The sequence below is a fragment of the Pyrus communis genome, chromosome 15, assembly GCF_041283825.1.
Source record: "Pyrus communis isolate YQ-2024b chromosome 15, ASM4128382v1, whole genome shotgun sequence".
In the NCBI taxonomy this organism is placed as follows: domain Eukaryota; kingdom Viridiplantae; phylum Streptophyta; class Magnoliopsida; order Rosales; family Rosaceae; genus Pyrus; species Pyrus communis.
The window spans coordinates 13721508-13738360 of NC_142579.1; the positions used below are offsets into that span (position 1 = coordinate 13721508).

General features: G+C 36.3%; 1 protein-coding gene across 1 annotated transcript; it reads right to left on the bottom strand.

Moving 5' to 3' along the window:
• Positions 1 to 534: 534 nt before the first annotated feature.
• Positions 535 to 16132, bottom strand: LOC137725674 (uncharacterized). Its single transcript, XM_088684940.1, has 8 exons — positions 15954 to 16132; positions 15736 to 15851; positions 12663 to 13951; positions 12530 to 12574; positions 3269 to 3365; positions 1241 to 1304; positions 1051 to 1151; positions 535 to 953 (listed from the first exon to the last, which is right to left on the bottom strand). The coding sequence occupies exons 4-8, from the start codon at positions 12536 to 12538 to the stop codon at positions 535 to 537; spliced, it is 690 nt and encodes a 229-aa protein (XP_088541066.1). The 5' UTR covers positions 12539 to 12574; positions 12663 to 13951; positions 15736 to 15851; positions 15954 to 16132.
• Between the last annotated feature and the right edge of the window lie 721 nt (positions 16133 to 16853).

Genomic DNA, 16853 nt, shown 5'->3' on the forward strand with positions numbered 1-16853 from the left:
CATATCCCAATCTGTAGTTTCTAATTAATATTTGACATTCACTAGAGATGAGCCACAAAACAAGTTGGAGGCAGTTGAGGCCCATCTCATGTAATTTAGTGCTCATTTCATCAGCTTCTTTGTTTCATTTAAGTTGTTCCACACTTAAATCCAACAGAGCTTCACTTTAATTAATTGAAATGGACATACTCTCACCGAAATCAATGTGATTCAAGATGTGATGCAATTGGAATAATCACCCATAATGTACTCATTAAACTAAAGAACCCATTGACAACAAATGATAGGTTATGATGTCTACATTACATTCAATTAAAGTATCATAATAGTGATTCGAATTTGAGTTAAAAAGGTAAAGCACATTATTCTAGCCACTTTGATTAAACTCAAAGCTTTCACGTACCCAATGGAAGCTTCTCGTCGGTGAAGACATTCTTAGAAGGTATCAGAAAACAGTTGCCTAAAGATTGTTGTCCAAGTAGAACAAGAGTTCAATTTCACGTCAATTTCAACAATGTCGTTTGTAGAGTTTTTCTATGAGGTTGTCAACATTACACTGCTTTCCGACTCACTCAGGACTAGTTTTTGTGGTTTAGGGTACAAAACGGGATTGAAACAACGTATTTCATTTTTACCTTCATTCCTTTCTGCTTCTGATTTTCCGATTTTCTCTGCAACAATACTATCAAGTACCATGTCATCTAGCTTCTCAACTGGGCTTTCATTTTCTTCACCCCCGACTTCTTTCCCTTTCGTTTCTGCTTCTGTGAGTTGATTCCATTCTGCTTTTGATTTTGCACTGTCTGTTGTAATAAGATTATTAGCTGCCACAGCTTCTGTCGGTACGTTTTCTGCCTTCTCAACAAGACTATTATTTTTCACAGCTTCAAGGACCATGTCCTCTGGCTTGTGAACTGGGCTTCTCTTCTCGTCACCCGCGACTTTCTTTTCTTCTATAGCAGAATGAAACAGGAGTTACAATGCAATGGAAGAAATGATGGATACAAAAATTAGTGATAAATAGATTTCGAAAATGCAAGGACAGGAAACCTGTTAAATAGATAGGTGACCCTAGTTCATCATTTTCAAATTCAATTAGAGTGCAGTAACCATCTTGGGAAGACAATGCTAGACAATGAGCGTCGGGTGACCTTTTGAACAAAAAATACCTGAGTTCAACCTTATTATAATTAAAACATCAAATAAATAGTTTATTGCTGAAAACTGATACAAAGTTTACCATGCAATGTCTGTTATGGCTGCATAGTGAAAACCAGCAAAGATAGCAATTGGAGGAGCACTCTCTGTTTCATAAATGTACAACAAATTGAGAGTGGCCACAACAAAAATAATACAGTGGGGAAGGTTAAAGAACCCAGCTGCAAATTCACCAAAGACTATTGCATATTACTATCATCAATCAACAGTGTTTGAAAATTACAATGTAACCAATGTGCGTACATTGATTTGACCCCCGCAGGCTAAAAAGCAAAGGGCGGAAATGAACTGCTATAACAGGTTTACAGGCACCAGGGAGCTGTACAGCAGGCATGTGTTAACATGAAATGGGAGAATAATGCAAGAAGAAAGTTCCCTTCAAATTTAGTTCATTTACTTGACCATTATGAACTGAAAAGCACAGGGTCAGGCTATGAAACCCAACACGAAACTTAGGTGGACTTTATTCCATAATATACATGACAAATCATTTTAAGAAAAGCAATATTCAGAACCAAAATGTAAATGCTATGCCTTGCCTTGACAGGTCATTCCTAGAAAATATATAAGCAGTATTTACTATTTCTGTTGTGGGTGATACTTTGTAGGAACCTGAAATTGGAAGATTGTTGTGTCAAAAAAAAGAAGCAAAGAACCCAAACCTTAGTGGTAAGTATAGATAGTAGGGAGTCAGGATTTAGAGGGATGTCTAAATCACCATCATCTTTCAGGAACATACAGTGGGGCATCTCAGATTATCCTTTCATTGTTTTAAAACATATATGCACCAAGAAAAATCCTAAAAAAATTATAAAAACCCATTAAAAGTTCAAACTAAGTACAGATCCTTACGAACATACATACATAGGTGCATACATACACTTATAGGCATATTCATATTTGTGTACGTATAGGCATATATATGTACATGTCTACCATGATTACTCATATTAAAGACAGAAAAGCACAAAATCAAAATGAGTAAGAGCCTTAAAAAAGGTGCTTAACCTATCAAACAAAATTCAAACTAAGGCCCTAAACCAAGATAGCAAATATCTACCAGACTGAATTCCAGCAGCACCTATGCTTAAAAATCAAGCAGAAGTAGTCACAAGTCATAAAGGTCTAAAACTTAAGTAAGTTATTCTATAGACGCTTCAGTCCATAAAATTCCAGAGTTGCTGTACACTCATTTTATAGCCTAATACAATCATACATGTCTTGTGCGAATCTACCAACAATGGAAATTAAAATGACGTTTACTTCAAATCATCATAAATTAAATTCACTTCAAAGAGTCCTGAAAATTAACATGATTGCAAATAATGGGCTCTTTTGAGTTTGCATAACTCAATTAAACAAAAAACAATAGCATGACATACTTAAGGCCCTACAACACATAATGCACAGAAACAAATAAAACTAAGCAACCACTAAACAGCTAAAAGCTTATTCACAAAAGGCACAAATAATGGATATAAACATTATACAACTTACTTAAGCACTCTAAATCTACCCAATCATAGCCTATGCGGGATTTAAGGGTATCAAAGTTTCTCGTCCATTAGGCATTCACATCTTCACCAACAAGAAAATCACACATATGACACATATACTCTTTGGCGTGGCCGATTCCCTCAGTAGCCCCAAGATGTCATCATAACAATGGCCCTTGAATCACACAACTAGTTGATCTCATACCATCGGTAACCACCCAAGGGTGGCTCCATGTGTGCTAACTCAAGTTGGCATTTGGATTTATTACCATACTTAAGTAACCTAGATCTTCTCAAATTGCAACTGACAGTGAGATTCATGAATATGACATTGTCCATCTAAAAGATAATGGAGCAAATTACATTTCTCCAAAGCAGACTTAACCCAATGGACATGGTACTAAATCAGTTACAGTCCTCCCCTAGAGGTCCATACAACAATAATTGCCAACAAAAAGGTGGTAGGGTGGAAACAAACATACAATTCCCATTGTGGACAGAAAATTACACTACATAAGTTCACATTTCAGTAAGCATTCTATTGAGGCTAGTACCTGCTGGAACAAGCAGAAAAGATCCATGAGGTGACCATGCTAATCTTCGAAAGAAAGATGGCAATGTCTCATCAAGAAAGAGATGGTTTTTTGCAAACTGCAGTTGAAAACCTCAAGAAGCTTAGCACATGTCTATTCCATCTATTATTATGATAAACAAAATACATGGACAATTTACTATCTGCCAACCTTAGAATCATCCGAAAGTGGATGTTCAGCCTTCGAAATAGCATGCTGAGAAACATATTTGCCTTCTCAGTGATAGAAGCATATTCATGCGACTTAAATGGCTTGTTCTCGTGCATTTACGTTATGTTTCTTTAGTTATTTTAGTACTTTAAGCTATTTTCGTGTGTTTGTAGGTCCAAAGGGCTAAAGGAGCAAAAAGATGCATTTTGGAGACTTTTGGAGCACTTTTGGGCTAAGGACGGATAGCTTATGCTTGAAGCCAAAGTGTTGGACGAAATTGAAGACCTAATTGGAGCCAAAGTGTTGGAACCTTGTTCTCTTTAGTTTTAGGACATTTAAACCTTTCCTAATCCCAATCATGCCATGCATAACACACATCCATTCTAACACATTGTCATTGCACATGCATTTCCTTCATTAGTTAACCCACATGCACTTATCACTTATCATCACCACTTAACCACTTATCATATCATAACCACATATCATATCACTTATCACTTATCACTTAACATATCATCCACCTACTTCACCTACAACATCCACCTACTTCACCTACAAATGACATAGCCATATGTTCCCTCCACTACTCCTATAAATACCCTTGCATTCATTCATTCATGGACATCTCATTTTCATACACAACACACCACAAACACTTCCATTCCTTCTCTTTGCCGTGAGTTCCCTTGTAATCCAAAAACCATCTTTCCATTGCCATCACTCCTCACTCCATTCCACACTTCCATTCCCCCAAACCAACTATCCTTAGACCTTATGCTACAATAAAGAGGAAGAGAAGAGGGCCTAAACGTTCATACAATTCAAGTTTGAGTTGTTGGAATGTTTAGGTGTTTCTTTGATTTCAATGTTTAATTTTAATTCTCTTTGTTTTGTATGAGGAACTAAACCCCCCCTTAGCTAGGGGGTGATTCGAAATATATGTTTATGCTTGCATTTTTGATTTGATTACTTCTAATTGCATTTCATAAGTTGTTGATTCAATTTGTTTAACCGTTTGATTGATAACTTATTTATGTATGTTTATTAAGAATGCGCGCTTAATTTTCATGCATGAATATGACGCTAGAATATAAGTGATTTTCACCTAATCGTTATGAACTTATATTCACAAGTAGTGGAGGTTGCTTATAAACAATCGCGTTAAATGAATTCTTGGCACGAGTTTCATGCTCATCATAGTAACGAATGCCTCGTCAACACTTATAGTTTTCATAATGCTTAATGATCTTTGATTGTATCTTTATTGTGCTGTTCACATAAAGGACTTTTGGAGAATGTTGTGAATTGCGTTGCGCTAACCCATCCAATTCATTAACTTAAGGAAAACTTGACGGTTAATTTAAGCGGACCTAATTAACCCGGGGTGATGAGTTTCATAATTTATCGAAAGATCAACTGGAAATCTTTTTATTATGCAAGTGTAACATATGTGGAGATGACCCCCTTAGCTATTCTATCATCCATTCATTCCATTTCATCAATTTCATATTTACATTCTGTCTAGTTTATTTAACTTGTTTCGTTATTTCAATTTTCGTATAAACTTAAATCCCCCTTTACTTTAATGTCAATTTAGTTAGAAATCATTTTAGTTTGTGTTTTTAAAAGCATTTTGAGTCTTTGGTTTGTCTTAGTGTTTTAAAGTTTAGTTTTACATTCTTTGAGTCTAGTTTAGTGTTTTATATTGTGTTTTTACGTTTTTGAGTCAAATCCAAGTGATTAACAATCCCTCCTAATCCTCGGTCCAGAACGATCCCTACTTGCACATATACTATAATTTGACGAAAAGAGGGTTTAATTTGTGCGCGTATAAAACTCGCATCAAATTTTGGCGCCGTTGCCGGGGATTAGAAAATTTGCTAATCCCTTGGATTGTTTGTTTCTGTATTGTCTTTTAGATTTAGTTTTTTTTTTTTTTTTTTTTATTTGTGTTTTGTTTGTTAAGAACAAGACGGCACTTAATAATGCTTCTCTTTTGTCACAACTCATGGAAAGGTCCCAAATGCAAAGAGTTGATATATTTAATCTTCAATCAAGGAATAACGTGTTTTCCAATACTTACAATTCGGATTGGAGTGATCATTCAAACTCTATGTGGTGGGAACCTCAAAATGCTCAACAAGGAGGATATTGGCAGCCACCACAACCTCATATTCAATATGCCCAACCAAATTTAAGTTCGTCAATAAATTATAACCAAAAGCTTGATGAATTAATTTGTTTGGTGCAGGGCTTACAAAATCAAGACAATGAGGCTCAACAAGAAGGATATTGGCAGCCGTATGAGGAGTTCTATTCAACGCCTATGCAGCCACCACAACCTGCCCAAAGTAATGTAGGTAATTCAAATGATAATGATACGATTTTTCAATTACTTACTACTCTGGAAAAGCAAATTGGGCAGATAGCGGAGTTCGAAGGACAATTTTGCGACCAAGGCGAACTCCCTAGTTCAACCATTGCAAATCAGAAGGGAGAATTTGAAACTGCCAAGGAAATCATGTTGAGCAGTGACAAGGAGGTTGGAACGGACCCTCAACCATCAAAATCAAATCACAAGGAAGAGGAATACACCCAACCCACGGAAAGGGTGGAAACACCTTTACCGGAGGCTCCTATTGCTCCTATGCCATCTAATACAGGTATGGTTGTTCCAAATTTCATTATTTTTAACCCTATTCCTTGCAGATTCATGACTTCCAAGGAAGAAGAAGGTGAAAAAGACATCTTGGAAGCCCTTCCAAAGGTGACAAGTAGGGAATGTCATGAATCCATCAAAGAGGACGTTCTTGAAACCACAAAATCCAAAAAAGTTAAATTTGATGACATTGGACAAGTAATAACCATCACTTGCAATCTGGCCAAGTCCAATATCCCTGAAACTTTCAAAGGAGTGGTATTTGTCATTGAGTTCTTGTCGGACAAAACAAGTAAGTATTTTTTTCCAAATTCCATTAGATTTTATACTAACTTGCTATTTTTTTTTAATCAGGCACCTACACTAGAATTCAAACCAATGCCGGTTCACTTCAAGTATCACCTTCCATTCAAGGACCAATTCCATGCCGTTTGATTTTATTTATGTTAATAAAAAAAAATAAAAAATAAAAAAATAAAAAAATAAAAAAATAAAAAAAAGAGAAAAAGAAAAAAAGAAAGATACTAAACATGGAGAAAGGTGGAGCTTCACAAAGGTTGTTTGCGTGAAGTCCCACTACGAGGCGCAGAAGCGGAAGGCGCAGAAGCGGGAGGCATAGAAGCAGGAGGCATCGAAGCGGAAGGCATCGGAGCGGGAGGCATCGGAGCTAGAGCATTCCAGGCCTCAATACTTGGCCAAGCGCTGGATGACCCAGGAAAAAGGTGCCTCTGGAGATAAGACGCAAGCCTTTGACGGTCACTGTGAATTCGACCCTCAGATTCTTGCAGCTCATCAAGCTTCCTCTTCATGCCCGCCGAATAGTTATTTGCAAGCACATGCAAACTTCTATTCTCGTACTTAAGCTGTTTGATTTCCTGCTTAAGACTTTCCACCTCTGCCATCAACGATTCCACTTGGCGGGACCGAGCAAGCAGGCGTAGGCCCATGTTGGACACAGAGCTCACACACTGAACACTAAGTGCGAGGGACTCTTGAACGGCCAACTCATCGGACCGTCCTGACAGCAGCCTACTATCTTTTGGAGTGAGGAGGTTTTTAGCTACTATTGTAGCTATTGTGGCGTCCTGCATCACAGAGTCTTCACCTGAAAGAGGACCGTTAGAAGATAAAAAAGAAGGGCGCCATACATTACCTTGACGGGGCGCAACCGGATCGCTGCTGAGACTCAAATCTAAGCTAAGGTTCGATGAGTTTGCCATTTTTTTCAAAAGTGTTCAAAGAGAAGGGGTGGATGGAGTTAAAAATTTCACAAAGGGCCGGAGTCGAGTTTCAGGAATGGGAAATCTTCAGAGTGTGTATGTTGGCGGTGATCGATAGCTCTATAAAATGCCAAGGCGACGCGTCCACCGATTCAAAGAGCCGGATTTTCCGGCGTAAGTTAGGCGACGCTCCCTCGGCTTTTCAGAAAACGCGTTCAACTTTGTCAAAAGATTTCTGACAAAGCTGAAAACACGTGGAGGCCATCATCGCAACTACACGTCTTTAGCCGACAAGCGCAAAGTTCGGCGACGCTTTCTCTGCTTTTCAGAAAACGCGTGCAGCTTTGTCAAAAGGAGCCGCATCTGCACTACCACGTGTCGTTCAGAAAGAGAAGGGGCGTCGTTCAGAAATCGAAGGGGCGCCTGCTCAGAAATCGAAGAGGCGTATTCAAAGATCGAAGAGGCGCCACTATTTCAAAAAGCCGGAATTGCGGGATCAAAACGTTTGTCGACAAGGGTAAAAAGTACCACCACTTGATATTATCTCTATATATGTCGACCTTCGTCTTTTATGGCAGGGCAAACCTGAAGAAAATTCCCAACTCTCCCTCACCTCTGAGGGCGCACTCCCAGCAAAGCCTTTCAAAATACTCAATTCTTTCTTCTTCCCCAAAGATGATACCAGATGCCTGGAGTACATATGACCCAGGAGGAAACGGCGGATTGAAGCATGTGTTGATTCATTCACCGCTTCTTCAAAGCAAAGGTATCTCATATCATCAAGGTCAAAAGCAAAAGTATCTCATATCATGCTCTTTCCCTGTCTTTTTCTTTGTCCTTGTTCTTACTCGCATGGCAAAGTAAAAGAAGCAATCAGCCGGCACTTGGAGTCAATCTTCCGATCTGGAGCCAACTGCCTGGAATCTATTCCTGATTGCTTACCTAGCGTTGCTCTCGAGTAGTCATCTTCAACGGTTGATACACTTCCGGAGAAGGGACCACTTCTGCAAAGGAGAGCGAGTAAGGCAAGTGAAAATGATACATTGAAGCATGTGGAGACAAACATAGGCTGAGTTATCCTCCAACCCTTTTCAATACGAATTGGAAAGATTGAACAAAGAAACAGACCAAAAGGGTAAGCTCAGACCTTCGGGGGAGACCAAAAGAACCATCCTGCTGCCCAGTTCAAGAAGTAGCACAAAGGAAAATCAATGATGGGCGGAAACCAGTTCGAGAGTAAGCCTGTGGAATCATCAAGATCAAGCCTCAATGCAATCAACAAAGAGAAGAGGGAATTTACACTCCATAACCAGATTTGCGTCCCTAAACTCTTCTCTTTGTTAATTACATTCTGCCATGTTTAGTATGTTTAGTTGTTGTTTGTGTGTTTACTTATGTTTTGTGTGAATCTATGCTTAAAACATTGAGGACAATGTTTGATTTAAGTGTGGGGGGGTAACTAATGTTGTTAATGCAAATTCGTGGGATTTTATCACCCATAACTTCAAATGTTGTTCCTTGCTGTTTTAAGGTGTTTTTAAGTTGTTTTAGAGTGTTTTAGTATGTTTTGTTTTTATAACTCCGAAAAGCACATAAAAATTTGAAAAATTGTTTTGAAAAGCCTAAAAAGAGTGTTTTGAGTCGTTTTTGTGAGTTTGTGTCTTAGGGTACCTTCCAACACAATGATAAGGATTTGGTTTGTAATTGCATGACTGTTAAAAAGAGTTATAAACATAGAGAAAAGTTTGATTTACTCTTGGTTTATGCTTAGTTATGGTTATAATGTATGACTTCACATGCAATCATAAAAGAAAAATTCGTTTTTGTAACATGCTTGAAGGAAGGAACTCAAACAAACGCTACAACCCTGTGAGACTCGAGCCATTACCTTCTTTGGAGAGTTATTTTCTGTGATTCTTTGTTTTCTAAAGTTGTTGAATGATCTCATTATTCCTTGCTTGGTTGCTACTTAGAATGCAATTGTATCATGATAGAACTAAATGCTAGAACTTATATCCGTTTCATTCAAAGCATGATATTGAGTTGCATAACATATATCAAGATGAAGTTGTGTAGTTGCCACCATAGCCAAATAGCCTTACTTCCCATATTTCGTATATATTGTAAGTCTTAACACCGTTGAGCCTCGTTTAACCTATTTTCTTTGCTAACCATATCACCCCTTACCTAGCCTAGATTAGGACCATCCGTACTCTTGTTCTTAAAAGATAGTGAGCATGACTTAAATGAATTCCTTTTGAGTACATTTTGCAAGAAAATGAGTGTGGGGGAGTAAAAGTTTGTTCTTAAGTTTGTATGTTTTGAGAGTCAAAAGAAAAGAAAAAAAAAAAAATTGTGAAAAACATATGAAAAAGAAAAACAGAAAAGAAGAGAAAAGAAAGAAAGAAAAAAAAAAAAAAAAAGAGCTTGTTCCCCCTTGTTGTTCAAAAGTTGAGTTTTCATTCAAAAGTGAATTCTACGTTAATTCAAATGCTTTGCTCGCTATTTCTTTAAGAACCTTTGTTTTCCATATACCTTCTTTGTTAGCCAAATACCTTTAGCCCCGTTACACCCTTTTGACTTCTATCTTGATCGTTATGTGTTCAATAATGTGGAGTTTGAAATTGATATGAGCTTATGGAATCACTGGTTCTCATTCTAAGTAGTAGCATTCCATTCATGAGATCATATTCATGTCATTATCGTAAATCCAGAAAATGCTTTCCTTGTTATAACATATGTGAGTGTTCGTCTACATGTTTACATCAATCTTCTCACATATAACTAGTGTAAGGTGTGTAGTCAGAAAATCTGTGTGAAAAACGAGTGCATATCTTGTAAGGATTTGAGCAATTTCTCTAAGGCATGTTACTACATTCGAAATGTGTTTTAAATGCTTAATTGTGAACTAGTATGTGGTGACTATGATTAAGAATGTACTTAAGTGTAATGATGGCAAAAATCTGTGGGAATGATGATTTTTAACTTGTCATGTGCTTTGGAAATCCCTAAGACGGTTGTTGGAAGGTTTAGGTTGTATTTTACTTGTTTTGTTTCGTTTGGTTTTGTTTTGTTTTTCTTTCTGTTTTGCTCGAGGACTAGCAAAAGATAAGTGTGGGGGTATTTGATAGGAGCATATTCATGCGACTTAAATGGCTTGTTCTCGTGCATTTACGTTATGTTTCTTTAGTTATTTTAGTACTTTAAGCTATTTTCGTGTGTTTGTAGGTCCAAAGGGCTAAAGGAGCAAAAAGATGCATTTTGGAGACTTTTGGAGCACTTTTGGGCTAAGGACGGATAGCTTATGCTTGAAGCCAAAGTGTTGGACGAAATTGAAGACCTAATTGGAGCCAAAGTGTTGGAACCTTGTTCTCTTTAGTTTTAGGACATTTAAACCTTTCCTAATCCCAATCATGCCATGCATAACACACATCCATTCTAACACATTGTCATTGCACATGCATTTCCTTCATTAGTTAACCCACATGCACTTATCACTTATCATCACCACATATCATATCACTTAATCACTTATCACTTATCATCACCACTTAACCACTTATCATATCATAACCACATATCATATCACTTATCACTTATCACTTAACATATCATCCACCTACTTCACCTACAACATTCACCTACTTCACCTACAACATACCTACTTCACCTACAACATCCACCTACTTCACCTACAACATCCACTTCACCTACAACATCCACCTACTTCACCTACAACATCCACTTCACCTACAACATCCACCTACTTCACCTACAACATCCACCTACTTCACCTACAAATGACATAGCCATATGTTCCCTCCACTACTCCTATAAATACCCTTGCATTCATTCATTCTGGACATCTCATTTTCATACACAACACACCACAAACACTTCCATTCCTTCTCTTTGCCGTGAGTTCCCTTGTAATCCAAAAACCATCTTTCCATTTCCATCACTCCTCACTCCATTCCACACTTCCATTCCCCCAAACCAACTATCCTTAAACCTTATGCTACAATAAAGAGGAAGAGAAGAGGGCCTAAACGTTCATACAATTCAAGTTTGAGTTGTTGGAATGTTTAGGTGTTTCTTTGATTTCAATGTTTAATTTTAATTCTCTTTGTTTTGTATGAGGAACTAAACCCCCCCTTAGCTAGGGGGTGATTCGAAATATATGTTTATGCTTGCATTTTTGATTTGATTACTTCTAATTGCATTTCATAAGTTGTTGATTCAATTTGTTTAACCGTTTGATTGATAACTTATTTATGTATGTTTATTAAGAATGCGCGCTTAATTTTCATGCATGAATATGACGCTAGAATATAAGTGATTTTCACCTAATCGTTATGAACTTATATTCACAAGTAGTGGAGGTTGCTTATAAACAATCGCGTTAAATGAATTCTTGGCACGAGTTTCATGCTCATCATAGTAACGAATGCCTCGTCAACACTTATAGTTTTCATAATGCTTAATGATCTTTGATTGTATCTTTATTGTGCTGTTCACATAAAGGACTTTTGGAGAATGATGTGAATTGCGTTGCGCTAACCCATCCAATTCATTAACTTAAGGAAAACTTGACGGTTAATTTAAGCGGACCTAATTAACCCGGGGTGATGAGTTTCATAATTTATCGAAAGATCAACTGGAAATCTTTTTATTATGCAAGTGTAACATATGTGGAGATGACCCCCTTAGCTATTCTATCATCCATTCATTCCATTTCATCAATTTCATATTTACATTCTGTCTAGTTTATTTAACTTGTTTCGTTATTTCAATTTTCGTATAAACTTAAATCCCCCTTTACTTTAATGTCAATTTAGTTAGAAATCATTTTAGTTTGTGTTTTTAAAAGCATTTTGAGTCTTTGGTTTGTCTTAGTGTTTTAAAGTTTAGTTTTACATTCTTTGAGTCTAGTTTAGTGTTTTATATTGTGTTTTTACGTTTTTGAGTCAAATCCAAGTGATTAACAATCCCTCCTAATCCCCGGTCCAGAACGATCCCTACTTATACATATACTATAATTTGACGAAAAGAGGGTTTAATTTGTGTGCGTATAAATCACGCATCACTCAGCACTCGTCCCTTTTGATTGAGGTTTCTTGACATAAATGCGACAAGTCTTATCAGAACTAAGAGAAGCAACGTAGTTGACCAATGGGTCCCATGCCATACCTTGAACATAATGGCAATGGGAATCCAGAATCTGATGGACAGAACCTGAGGAATAGAAATAGGTAAGGTCATTCTTGATCTTTCAATAAACAGATATTTGCTGTAGTTATTTTGGTTGGGCATTCTCTCTCACCTTTGTTCACATCCCATATGATGCAAGAATTATCCACTGACCCAGAGATGAGATACGCACCATCAATGGACCACTGGAGGTCAAGCACATCCTTGAGGTGAAGTCTAACCCAAGAAAAGCCAATCATGAACATAGGATTTATGCAACAAATATATGGCCTGAAAAGCTCTAAACAGAATCTGACATTTTGATTGACATACATCTGCAATTGAACTCCAACATGCAAGATTGCCAGGACTAAATTGACTAGATAAACTGAATTCAAATTATTCACCTTAGTATCTAATATAACTATGGCGAATTTAGGATGATAAAATTTTGAAGAAAAAGGATGTGTATAAGACTAAGAAGGTTAGGCTTTGTAGTAATTCTAGAGAAGACAGACAGGGGTATAGGTAGGTAGAGCAGATAACAAAGCACCAAGCCTTCACCAATCACTAAGTTTCATTCATGCCAATCTGATTTGGTGTTTAACTAACGTGCATGTGAGGTGTACATTATTTTGTATCCTATAAAATCATTGTTTTGTCATAATTTGCAAACCTAATTGGTTAAACTGTTTTAATTTACAAAGCTAAACCTCAAATAGCTAGCTCTAACAAGGATGGGATGAGGAACAGGTACTATCTCGGTTCAAGTTTTCTTTTTTCTGGGAGATCATGTGTGATCATTACAATAAGCACATTGAATATCCAATTTAGTGTTTCACCATTTATATGAGCTGAAAACAAAAGCCTGGGCATTGTACAGTAAAAGGACTATTTCATATGCATGGATAGGATTCCTTTGTCCATATAAATTCATCAATAGCGCCACCACTTGTTACACTCATTAGCAACTTTTCTTCACTTCTTCATGACGGTCATTGAGTGCACCTAATGACATTCCCATTTATTTTAATAATCATCTGTACTTAAAAAAATTTTGATCTTAAACTACCATGGACACTTCTCTCTAGACCCAAAAGACTACATTTAGACTTCAACCAATGGACTGTCTTAGGATCCAAAGAAGATATCTCTTATATAACCATGATGTAGGTATTGCATCACTTACGACAATGTCTTTAGGACCTTCCACGTTTTGTTAGTTTATGTTGCATGCAACTTCCACACAATGAGATTACCTCCTAATGATAAGAAGAAAAACAGGAAAAAAAGAACAGGTAATTCAAAGGACATTGTATCAGCTAAATAGGTGAATCATGATTGTCTTGTTATACATATAAAAACAAATAAAGTTTGATGAGTGGCTCCACATATCGTCTGCACTAGCAACAAGTTGTTCTCCTGCATCGTCATTAAAGGTATCATATTAGTTGGAACATCAACAATAAGCATGATGAAGGCAAGACATGTGAATAACCTAATCGCCCAAGCTTCAGTTTATCTTTTGAAAAGAAACTTCACTTATTGCATAAATGCTACTCAGAAGTACAACAAACAGAAGCTACTGTTTGAAGGACAAAGTTTGGTTTCAGATACGGAAGGGACTGAGAAATCAAAGAAACTTCAACAATACTCTTATTGAGAAATACATTTTAAGACAAGAATAAACCTGGACAATAGTTCCTTTTAACGAATTTTATGTTTCTTAGTAATCCAGTAGTGACAAACAAGATTGATGAATGAAATTATCCTAAATGATTCCCTCTCGGCCTTCTAAACCCTAATCTCTCTTCCATCCTCAATTCTTTCTTATCTCTCTCTTTCTCTTCTATTATCTCCTAATTCCCTTGGTGTTTCTCTTATTCTGTCTCATTCTTCTTCTTTAAACCCCTCTATACTTCTAAATTCTCTTTACTGGTTCTACACTTTTTTTTTAATCATTACAAATGTTCTTTATCATGGCATCAATGAGAGTTGGCTTCAAAATAGAATGTTGATGCCATAATTCCTTCATAATCTATTGACAATCTGGGAGCCCTAACGACATTCTTCTTCATTAGACTCACATTTTTCTAATCTTTCCAATTGTTACAAAAAGTACACACTTCAAACCTCTCAAAAGTTAGAGCATCTCCGTGAGAGGTTAACCATACTAGCTATCGAGTTCCTAAAATAGCTTAACCTCTAGGAATTCCTGTGTTTAAGGACTAAGGAGAAAGAAAGTGGCTTCTAGTGCCTAGCTATTCAATGCTTTAATACTATTACATTTCGCTTGAGGCTGGAGTAGCTAAAAAATAATTGTTAAATAAAAAAGATGAATTCAAAAAGTAAGAAAAAATTGGTGAGTATTTAAAATAGCTAGTATGGTTGGCTTGAGCTTTTTAAAAAGTGACCAGCTAAAATAACTTTCTACTTTCTAGTCATTTTAGCATAACGTTGACTAAAATTAAAACAGCTCCCCTGGAGATACTGTGGAATCTTGAAACTAGATATTCATCCTTATTGATTCAAAATTACAACTTTAAAGTTTAGGAACTTATACATTGCAGTATAGTCTACTATGGATGCTTTGTTCTACCATGAAGCTTCTTGCTTATTTATATATTTCAAAACCTGGGAGCAACATGTTTGGGGTCGTATTTGAGGATCATTGGGATTCTGGTAAATTTCCGAGTAAATCCATGCAAGTCCTAACTACTTAAATAGTAAATCTGATACTACATTTCTGCTTAAAAACTCAGTGACAGGTTCACACCAACATCATATATGGATAATAGTAGGAAATCCTAAAGTTTCAAGCTACTCCTGAATTCTTATAGACTCGTACAAATGGAAATCATGTTCTAAAATAAACTATAAAACAGAATCTGCTACCCTTTGAAGATAAAGTAAATTAATAACGGTATAAAGTCAAATGTAGACTCATGAAACTTCAACTTAATGTTCTGCATATGACAACACCATTCAACCTTAATACAATCCTAGAAAGTTGAGAATATACATAGCCAGTATGCATTCTGTTCTCCGAGTCTGGAGTTAGCATTACTAACGTTTAACGAGTTTCAGGATGTAATATGTAAGAATTTGCGGAAACTAGCTATGCAACTCAATCACAATTGTACAGTTCAGCACATTCATTACTCACTTCTGAGTGGAACATACAACAGTGAGACATAGGTATTCACTTGCCGGAATGCGAGAAGTGAACAGCATTCACGGCGGAACTATAGTAAGAAAGGCTGTTTTGATATGAAGCTACTGGGAGTTTCTTCTCTGTTTCACTCCAACTTATTGACCAAAGCTGGTAAATATTAAACTTTTAGTCCAACAATTAACAAAATGAAATCACTATAGCAAGAAGAAAAAAAAGTAACAAAATTAAATCAACATTTTGAGCGAGTACCTTGATGTCTAAATCAGCGCCTCCAGTGGCGAGAGTGCCGGGAATCGGGTGGAAATCTAGGGTTAGGACCGGCTTGTTGTCGTGCCAGTTGATCTGAACATTCCCTCCTTTCATTTTCTTGGTGTTTGGGGATTCTTCTTATTCGGAAGTAACAGAGAAATTTAAGGTTAGCAAGGATATTGATATTAAAATAGAGTAAATTAAAATGACGAGATTTTATTTTGTATAATTTATAAAAAAATTTATTTAGTTAATCTAAAAATAAGGAATACAAAATTTGTTATTTTTAGACTCTTATTCATAGAAATTGGGAATGACATTTATTTACATGGAATTTAAACTTTGGAATTGGAGCTCCAAAATTCCAAATTTTTTTATCACAAGGAAATTCTAAATTTCTATGTTTATGAATCTAAACAAAGGAATTGGTGTATGTCAATTTATAAATTCTAACTTTTATATAAATTTCATGTTTATTTCCCTCATCCAAACATAATGTAGGGGCATCTCCGATTCCAACCACCACACAGGAGGACTCATTTAGAGAATTAAAAGAAATCTCTCTGTCCTAAAGTAATATGTCTCTAATGGGGGACACATTTATCGTAGAATTTCTAAGCTTGAGGTTTTTCTGGTTTTATATTTTAATTTGATTAGAGGCAAATTTACTGTTTGTGTTAACTTTTTTTAAATTAATTTTATATTATGTTGTTGTAAAATATTTTTGTGAATATTTCGACAAAAACAATTTAAATTCTGATATCAATTTCTTTCTTCACAAAAAACGTAACTAGAATTTGAACCTTTTGTTTGGAATTTGTTGAAAAGAAAAATAAAAATAAAAAGCTACATGCTAGAAGCCTGGACATGTAGGAATCTTTACAAGGCTAGGCAAAAAAA